This window comes from Monomorium pharaonis, unplaced genomic scaffold, assembly GCF_013373865.1.
Source record: "Monomorium pharaonis isolate MP-MQ-018 unplaced genomic scaffold, ASM1337386v2 scaffold_111, whole genome shotgun sequence".
NCBI classification, from domain to species: Eukaryota; Metazoa; Arthropoda; class Insecta; order Hymenoptera; family Formicidae; genus Monomorium; species Monomorium pharaonis.
In genome coordinates this window covers 3,383-13,912 of record NW_023415375.1, presented here as the reverse complement: position 1 = coordinate 13,912, position 10,530 = coordinate 3,383, and the positions used below count along the sequence as shown (strand labels likewise).

Here is a 10,530-nt window from a genome sequence, read left to right as displayed (position 1 = left end):
GCGGAAGTGACGAGCCGTGGGGTCCCTAATCCCTGCCCATTTAAACGAAAACGGATGACACCACAATGCGCCACCGAGTGGCTGGACAGACGGACGGACGGACGGATCATTTTTCTCTTCCGATGGTGCGCCACCTTGTCGTGGTGGGGGAGCTCACTCTCGCGACGAAGCGGGGATGCTAATAGCGCACTTTAGACAAAGGGGCAAATGTATAAAGAATTTTGAAACTTTTCCACAAGTTAAGGGACATTTCTGTATTTTTTTCGAGTTAGCATTTCTCTCGTATTACTGAGGACTTCGAAGCATATCCTGACGTTCGTTTTATGATTATTTTGCTCTAGCGTACATGATAATTCATTTTATCTAAGCTTAAATTTTAGTTGTTTTTTTATATAGATGTGTTTTGACATTTTTTCCTTATAGACGTCGACGAGAGGAGCAAGTTTGGTCCTCTTGATCAACATCGTATTTTACCATTTGGCCGTTCTAATTTGTTGAAATTTTGAAAAATTTTTCCAAGTTCCAAAGTCACTTTTTTCGTATAAATGGCATTTTTGTTGACTATATCAGTTGATTCAGGAGGTTGAGAAACGTGTTTTGGCACTACAATTTTGAATCGATTTTTGAAATTTTTTTTTGGGGGGGAAATTTTTCAGTCTTTAGTCTTACAAGGGTTTGAAAAATCGGTCAAGTTAGGATTATTTTATTTGATTCAGAAGGTCGACAACGTGTTTTGGTACCACAATTCATAGATCGATTTTTGAAATTTTTTTGAAATGTTTTTAAGTCCTTAGTCTTGCAAGGGGTTAAAAAATTGATTAAGTTAGGACTATATTATTCAATTTAAAATATTACGAAATGTTTTCCTCTTTTTTTCTTTTTTAGAGCCGATTTTACCAACTCCGGTTACCTTATTATAATTGACCAATCGTATTTGTCATTAAGCAAAATTAACAAATGCGATTGGTCAATTCCAATGGAATAACCGACCGGTTAAGGTAACCGGAGTTGGTGAAATCGGCCCTTATGCCCGATTTCTTCACGTCTAATTATCTTACGGTTAAAATTATCCAGGAGATAAACTACCAGATCCATGCACGTGATTGGTTAAACTTGAGATTTATCTTTCGCATAACTTTATCGGGAAGTGAAGAAATCGGGCATTAGTCAATAAAACATCGCGCCGAGCACTGTGTCGTAGGCGCACGACGGAGAAGAGTGGGGGACACGACGTAGCAGGTCGTAGCGCGTAAAATACTTTTCTTTAGTTTACATAAACAAAAAGATTCAAAGCTTTGATTTTGGCGATGAATGTAATAATCCTACTGAAATAGTAAAGTCACAAAAAAAGCTTATAATTATGTCTTCTGCCGGTGTTAAATTTTGTTAGAAATATCACAATTATGATATGTGATAAAGTGACTGATAAAACAAAACATTGGGAGTTACTATACTTATTTTAAAAATTGTTAATTTTGTTTGCAGTATTATTGTTAGTAAAAATATTTATGAATATTTAACTGCGACAATTTGCGATTATTTATCTTTTCTTTCAGAACTTTTCACTAATAGCATGAAACCAAAGCATCATTTACTAGTACACTACCCATAATGTCTTTATGGAAAATAAGTTCTATGAGATATGAAAGTAATAATGAAACATAAAGAAGGAAAATCGGTAGCAAGTTCATGTGTGAGCCGTGTTAATGTATGTCGCACTATTGCATTAAGAGATTAAGACATCAATTAATTTTAAACAACAGATTTTTAGAACAAAAAGGTTCTTATGATACGTTTTCTTATAGAAATTTAAAATTTACAAAGATATTTGATGTGCCTGAGTATTGTAAATTTCCAAACTAGTTTTTAATTTTTTAGTATCAAAGACATATCTTACAAAATAAATTAAAATTAATGGAGACATACTAAAATTAAATAATGTTTTAGTTATTTTTACAAATAAGTTTCCTACATTTTATTTAATTCAAAAAATTATTATTAATAATGACAAAAAATATTTCTACATTATAACAAAAAGATAAACGATGTATTTTTAAATGAAGATAGTCAAAGTTATGTTATTTATGATATTAATGACTATAGTTAGTGTTTGTTAGAAATGGAAGATGTATTAAATGTTATAAAATCAAATATTAATAAAGACTAATATGGGCATTATCACGTAACTTATCATGGATTTAAATGTATATATATAAAAATAATTAAAGAATAAATTTGACTTGTGTTTCAATTAAATATTGTGTATATATTTTTACTCAAATTCTAATTTCCAAAAAAAGTTTTTCTTAAAATTAATAAAAAAATAACTTATTTTTATAGATAACAATTACTTATAAATGTTACATACACACATACACAAACGCGCGCGCATACGCACGCAACATGCAAACACATATGTATTTATCTAGTATTAAAAAATTTTAATTTAATTGCTAAACTTACATTATATATTTAAAAGAAAAAAAGTATTTATATTGATTTTTTATACAATCAGTCGCGATATTTATTATCAGTTTCAAATGATTAATGTATTCACAATAAATTTTTTTTTTTAATTGGTCGATTATACCTCCGTAATTAGGTCTTTTGCGAATAGAATAGCGATGGTCCAGCGAACAGAACGCCTGCTTGTCACTCCATAGATTGTAGGTTTGAATCCTGGGTTTACTTTCTTCAGAATTTGTACTAATTTCTCTATGTTTCAGATAATTGGATTTCATTAAAAATATAAGTATGTGCATAAATATAAAAAATAATATTAATAATGTACAATTTCCATAATTGTTAGTTGAAGAAACAGGAGAGAAAGAAGAAAAAAACAAAATTAATTTTTTTGTCATATTATATTTAAAAAAATCCAAATCTAGAAAGAAAAAGGTCAATACAATTTATAATTTTTTGCTGTAATTTAAATTTAAAAAATCCAAGTAAGAAAAAAAGTCCAATCTAGAATTTAGTAAATATTCAATTTAAGAGAATAAGTTTACCAAGACTACAAATACCGGATAGGAAAATTTCTCGTAAGAGTAAAGCATGATATTTAATCAGTATTGGAAATATTACAATGGATTTTTTTCCTATACAGAATAGGAAATATTAGTAAACTAATATTAGTAAACTCAATACCAGCTTCCAAAAAAATTCTTATAAAAATAACAAATATACTAATATTATTTCTCTCAGTGTACAAAAAAAGAAATTACTATAAACTTAGATGAACATTTATATGTATATGTTCTTATATAAAAACAAATTTTGCCCGAGATGTCATATTTTTAAATAAGAAACGTATATGTTGGCCAAGAATGGATCCATACATTTACAAATTTTAATTTTTGTATTTACTTCGTACTTGTAAAAAATTATCGAGTATATGTATAATAATTCTATAAATTCATAAAAAGCTTGCTGGAAAATATTCCATTTATTATTACGTGGCGCGTCGTATCGCCAAGACAATTCTAAGATCCGAAATCATACGGCTATAGCTGTGAGAGAAAAGGAGAGTCGAGAACAGCTCGAGATAAAAGAAAACAGTTCGAGTGAGAAAGAGACGGAGCTAGGAGCAAAGGAGTCGGTAGATGCTCCCACCGTTCGACGCTGTCCGAGGAGTGAGGGTCCCCTCCACGGGCGTTGCATGCAGGCAGTGCAGGTAGATTTACTGGCGAAAGCATCTGAACTGGAATTGTTGTCATGCAGTTCTACTACATTCCTAACTCCGACTTGTCTTAGTCTCTCTCCGCGTTAGCGCGCCGTTCACTTCTCTTAGAAGAGTCAATCTATAAGTTCTACCATTTTATTGTGTAATCAAAAGTAGTGAATAAGCAACTAATCTTTTGTAACGTAACAAGCTATTTGTATTTCTTATTAATGTTTAAATATACGCGTAGTGTTTAACAATTATCAAAGTGAGTGATTCTCGAAAATTATCCTCGCATTCACGCCGATCTCAGTATTTTTGCAATCAGAGGAGCACAGTCCAAAGCATTCACAAAGGACGATCAAAGCATGCAGACCTGCAAGGGAGAAGTTCATCTAAAGGTAAGACCATCTCAATTATTAATTAACAACGCTAACAACAAATTAACTGCGACGTCTCGCTCTAGCCATGTTTCAACGGGTATGATCATTTGGAACTCCCGATCACAAAGCTACTGCTCGCGAATTAATAATCTCATCTTAACCCATTTCACAGTGACGTACAAGCTAATTCCATTTTTCTCGTAATTGATCATTAGTAAAGCTGGTCACACACACTTTCCGTAGAACGTAACAGTAAGATTTCAACATGTTGGATTGGGCGACCGTAACAGTAAGCGACTAAATCAAGTACATGATTGGTCAAAACCTTACTGTTACGTTCTACGGAAAGTGTGTGTGACCCGCTTAAAAGTGGTGTCTTGTTCACGACACGTGGTGACGCTATGATCCACGCTATCCGTGCCACCATTTTTTTCCGGACGCGCAGTCATACGGTCAACGACGCCGCTAACGCCGCCATCTTTTCCGAATGCGTGGTGACGCTATCATCCACGCTACCGACGCCGCCATCTTTCCGAACGTGTGACGACGTCCTCAGTAACATCCTGGCGTCTCTTCCCTTTGTCGAAACAATAGGATTAATAAAACAATATACTGCAACGCAAATAATTCATACTCATTGCATGGAAACGATTTAAGATGTGCTCACTTCATCCACTAGTTCCTCGTATCCGAATAATAAGCCAGCAACCATACGACGACTGGAGTGAGATCGCGCTCTCTGCGCCGTATCATTATTTTATCGGAATCGTATAAATAATACTATTCTCTGTGACAGACCACCCCAAGCCCACTCTTTTCAATCGTGTGTATTTATCTTCATATTGGGACTCAGGTACGACTCGAAGAATGTTCTGAATTATTCTTCCTGCATTATTTTTCCCTTTACGCGAGCCTACGCAGATTGTAATACGTGTATTAGAGTACGCGAAGGATTTCTTGAATATTTACGCGAAACAGGCTACAAACCGTATAATAACCCTAAGCCGACCATCGTTGCGATAACTCAAATTATCACCCCTCGTACAGAATAGTCACTTGGAGTGAAGAAATTCAGCGTAATAAAATTTAAAAGGTTTCTACATCCCTCCCCCCTCCCCGATTTTCGTATCCCTAGTATGGTCGCGATAAAGGCAACGTTACCGAACATGTATACCCGTATACCTGCCGCGATGTACCAGCGGCAAAAATTTATGTAAACCGAGTGATAACTTACGTAATGAAAAATCGAAAGAAATAAAATTAAAGAAAGTCACCGAGTTTGAGCTGGTAATAGAAGTTTATGTGGTTTTGCATTACAAATTGTTGAAATTTTTTAAATTCGGAAGTTCTTTTAAAACTATATTTCATGTATGAACATCTCGTACAAAGTCTTCAGGATCTTTAGGTAATTTCAAGCAGGCATATGATGTACATAAAACTGTACATAAAAAAGAATGACAGGTACATTTTAATACAAATAATCCAGGTACATCGTTAATTAACATAGTTTTTAATGCATGATAATCGCCCCACATTGTATTGGCTCCGTCAGCCTCAAAACCTATCATTTTTTTTTTTTTTTAATGGAGTTTCAAACTTTTCGAAAAAGTTTATAAGAACGCTATATAATCCTGCTGCAGAACCATTTGCAACAGGTAGCAGAGTTACAAACGTATCATTTATTTTAAAATTTTCTGCAAATCTGACAACTATTGCTAAATTTTTTACGTAACTATAACGGTTGATACTATGCGCATTTTGACTCGCGAGCTCCGCGGGGAGAGCGGGTGTCCGGAGGGTTGAAGGTGGGGGGAGCGGGAGAGGGAGAATCCGCGCTCGCCGCCATTGCCAGAACACGCCCATTGTGACCACCGCAGCTATCGCCGCGGTGCTCGCGCTCTCTCTCTATTGCGAATCTATCTCTCTCACCCATACGCGATATCTCCAACTGTACGCCCATACAGTCTCATCATTCCGGCTCTTTCTCTTTCCATTGCGTTCCCTCTTTCATAGTCTTCCAATCACGTATATGCGTTCCCACCCATCTCACCTTATCTATGTACTTCCTACCTAGTTCTTCACACGCCATTATAACGCAAAGGAATAGAGAAGAGAGAAAATAAATTAGAATAATTATTTATAAAATTTTTTTCACTTATTCATTTCGTAACGCGTCGTATACAATATTTCTGATGCATAAGCCATCAGTTTGCAATCTACGAGCAAAGTTTTTACACACACTGAGAAAAATATCCAGCAGTTTTAATCAGAAAAAACCGTTCAAACACTTTATCTGGTTGGTTTTGAATGGATTTAGGGCTATTCGATAAAATAAAAGATGTCTTTATCCGATGAAATATACTTTTCGATAAAATATGAACGGATAACGAGGTGCAATTTATTTATCCATTTAAATTCATACAATATAATCGGACATTGTACTTGATCGGATAAAAACAGGGTATTTTCAATCAAGCTAAATATCCGATCTAATGTACTACATCCGATTAAAATATATTCGATAAAATATGATCTCCGTTCAGAAGTCCGATAAAATATATGCGTGCGCGCCAGTCAGACGTGCACGAGCACCACAAGCCTCTACAATCTCTACATTGTGTGTACGATACAGCGTGTGTGCGTGCGTGTGTGTGTGCGTACGTGTGTGTGTGTGTGTGTGTGTGTGTGTGTGTGTGTGTGTGTGTGTGTGTGTGTGTGTGTGTGTGTGTGTGTGTGTGTGTGTGTGTGTGTGTGTGAGACTCAATATTATATTATTGTGACATTATAAGCAGAAGTGAGCCTATAAACATGAACAGAGATACATTTAGATCTGTTCTTGAAGAACTATACTGCGAAATAGAAGTGATACAAATTCTCGTTGGTAGGTAATACCTGTTTCTCATACGCATGTTTCATATATATGCATTTTATTACTTTCCCTTTTTATAAAACTTTATACGAAAGAAAAAGAAACTTTAAATTATGAGCTACTTAAATATTTTATTACATTTTATATTATTCCTAAAATGATAAACCTATTTTTCTAACCTCAAACATCACACTAGGTGATAAATGTACCGCAAATTTCCTTTCCAAGTGTTCTGTAAGCAATGCATTCTCTTGAAGATGGATTGGAATTAATATTCTGCTATGTAAATCTCTTCGGTTTTTCATAACAAAGACGATGATATCCATGTTTGAGGTCATAAAAAATATGTTTACGTCCTAGGGTTAATGTATTATACATATAGTCTTGATCAATATTATGAGGCATCCTATTAAAGTTTCCAAAATAACTTCTATGTTATTTACGTTATTTTAAAGAAACTATATTTTAATACAGTGTCTCATAAATTTAGTCAAGTCTGTGTGTTATGTTCTTGTGCGCGTTTACCGTTTGTAAATACCATTTTTTATACGCGATTTTTAGACGAAGATATAATAATTCAAGATCTTGAAACTTTAAAAAAAGTAGAGCTTGATGATCTAAAAAATGTGGTCAGAAAAGAAGGTAAAATTTTGGTATAATAGATGTTAAACCGTAGTCTCCTATAGACCCAGAACTTTTGATGGTAATGTACACATTTTTCTTTTTATATATTTTTTAAAATTATTTTCTCCATATTTTATATTGTTTATCATTTCTTTATAGTTGAAAAATATTAATTTTTATTACACACACATTAATTACACAAGCATGAATCTAAACAATGAAATGCTAAAGAAATAAGAATATTTTTTATAACTACATTTTATTCAAATCTTAAATTTATCGTTTCTTATTCCTTAAAAAATTTTTTCATTATATTCAATATCAAAATTAAAACATATATTTAAATATTCTTTTACATTTTTATTTGGTATACTTAATAGATATTACAATTTTGCTACATTTTTATTTTTGGTAAATAATATGAAATATAAATAAATTAAAAGATTAATTCATTAATTTTTATTACATATACATAGAAATTGCCAAGGAAATTGCTAATATGTATAAACAAAAAAATTCTGGATCCATTGTCTATATAAGTGTAACTGTAAATATTCAAAATAACTGATAATAACTGTAAATACTCAAAATTAATTTCTTTCAAAAGTTATCGCTATTGCATTTATGTAGTTATTTCATATTTGATTTATTTTGAATTATAATATTTTAAACTTTGTTATATAATTTTATAAGTGACGCAAATGTTAAATTGTTTTTAATAAAGTTGATAAATCAGAAAAGCTGTATTTTTCTTTTTTTCTAGGCATTTTATAACGTGCAATCTGCACAAGCAAAAATCATTTATGAACAGAAGAGCTCTAATGAAGTCTCACTGCCCACTAGCGACAGCAATAGCAATATTTCTTTTTTAACAACGGATTTCCCGTTTTCATTGTCACATTCGCCAACCAACGAGGAAAGCAGTGTAGAAACACTTCAAATTCCTTTCAAAATAAATGCTGGAGACTGTCTTGATAAACATACTTCAGTTGAAGCAAATTTAGAAAAAGAAGTATCAAAGCTGGACGATAATATTCTAGATTTGATAGATGTTAGATCAGTAAAAGCTCCGTTTAAAGAATTAGATAAAAACGCTCAGCAGACACAATTAGTAATTTTTCAAGAACAATTGCAATCAAAAAATCCATTGTTTATCTTATTACTAAAAAACAAACTTCATACTCAAGAACCATTCTCAACATGATGAATTGATACCAGAATGGCACGACATTAATTTAATTGTAAGAATTACTGTCAAGCATCTTTTTGACTTGGTTATTCCTTCAAAACGTAAAATATTGTCATCAACTCTAACAAGGTGGGCGCAGTTTCAAAGATATCGATATCCTGTTTCTACAACTATAAATATAAGTCATCTCAACGGAGGGACGGAACTGTAATTAAAAAAAAAAGGGAGCACTTCAAATTCAACTTTTTCAAGAAAAAAGAAAATTAATTAAGGAGAATAGAACTGTTCTGCTGAGGCATCCAAGTACATCAAAGTCTATCGGTAATGACGGAAGTTCAAGTTCTTCGAACATACCTCACACATTTTCATCGCAAGTTGCTATCACAAGTACTTGGAGATCTACAGGTCAACAAGAAAAAGTGCACAGTAAAATCTCAATAACAGGTAACTTTATTATTGTTAATATTGTATTTTTTATTATATATATTTTTATTTCTTTTATTTATAATTACTAGAACACAACATTGCGCGCGCTTCGCGCGCGCCACTTAGCATTTTTATATTGAACATTGCACTTATTCTTCTTCTGTAATATTACTCTCACACACTTTATCATATTTAATGCCCTTCTCTATCTCACGCTCCCTCATTCTCCCTTTCCCCCTCTCTAAATTATTAATTATATTATTAATTATATTAATTATATTATTTTCATATTGTTCAATATTACTCTTACACACTTTACTTTTTTATTTAATCCTCTTCTATATCTCTCACGCTCTCTCATTCTTCCCCCTCCCTCCCCACCTCTCTCTCTCACTCTCTCTCTCTCTCTCTCTCTCTCTCTCTCTCTCTCTCTCTCTCTCTCTCTCTCTCTCTCTCTCTCTCTCTCTAAACACAAATTATTAATTATATTATATTTGCATGTTTCTTAATATCATCTCTTACACACTTTACCTCCATACTTAATCCCCTTTAAATAAATTAAAAATTATAATATATTATATGTAACGTTACCTGTTAATTTTCAATAAAATTTCAAAACTTTCACTTTCTGGCTTTCTTGTTTAATCTCTCTCAATTATAATTTCCTTTCATCTAATCTCTTTCCTTTTCTAATCTCTTTCGATAAACTCACTATCGCTCTCTGACCATTTCAACAACTTCTGACAACAAGCATCCAACAACTTTAAAATTAAATTTTTAAATCTTATGCCTTAATAATACAACATTAAATTTAAATTTTTAAATAAATTAAAATTTATAATATTATACGTAATGTTACCTGATAATTTTCAATCAAATTTCAACACTTTCACTTTCTGGATTTCTTTTTTAAACTCTCTCGATCTCAATTCTTTCTCTTTAATCTCATTCCTTTTCTTCTATTAAATACACAAAATGTCAAAATAATTAAAACGCAAATGATATTTAATGAGAATAATAATAATTAATAAAAATTGATAATTATTGAGAATGATAATTAATAAGAAATGAGAATTAAGAGTTTAAGATTCCTTTTTTTCAAAATATTTAAAACGCAAATGTTACCTTCCCGAAATCTCGCACTCTCTCTCTTTTTCTCTCTTAATAAGATCTTCAAATTTACTTAATTTCTCTCTCTCTCTCTCTTTCCTTCTCTCTCTCTCTCTCTCTCTCTCTCTCTCTCTCTCTCTCTCTTTCCTTCTCTCTCTCTCTCTCTCTCTTTCTCTTCTTCTTCTACCTATCACTTAATTCTTGCAATTTTTTTAAACTTTTTATTTTTTATAAATATCTATATAAACACTGGCGCAAAAGAAAACGA

At 32.3% G+C, this 10,530-nt stretch overlaps 1 protein-coding gene across 2 annotated transcripts; it reads left to right on the top strand.

Annotated features, from left to right (window-relative positions):
- Positions 1 to 3,345: 3,345 nt before the first annotated feature.
- LOC118647987 lies at positions 3,346 to 8,949 on the top strand. Of its 2 annotated transcripts, XM_036294198.1 has the most exons (3): positions 3,346 to 4,062; positions 8,301 to 8,778; positions 8,856 to 8,949. In XM_036294198.1, exons 1-2 carry the CDS (start codon positions 4,030 to 4,032, stop codon positions 8,739 to 8,741), a joined length of 474 nt encoding a protein of 157 aa, XP_036150091.1. In that variant the 5' UTR covers positions 3,346 to 4,029; the 3' UTR covers positions 8,742 to 8,778; positions 8,856 to 8,949. The 2 variants fall into 2 exon arrangements, with proteins under 2 accessions (XP_036150091.1, XP_036150090.1); XM_036294197.1 differs by having other exon boundaries at positions 3,347 to 4,062; positions 8,301 to 8,949.
- The last annotated feature ends 1,581 nt before the right edge of the window (positions 8,950 to 10,530 follow it).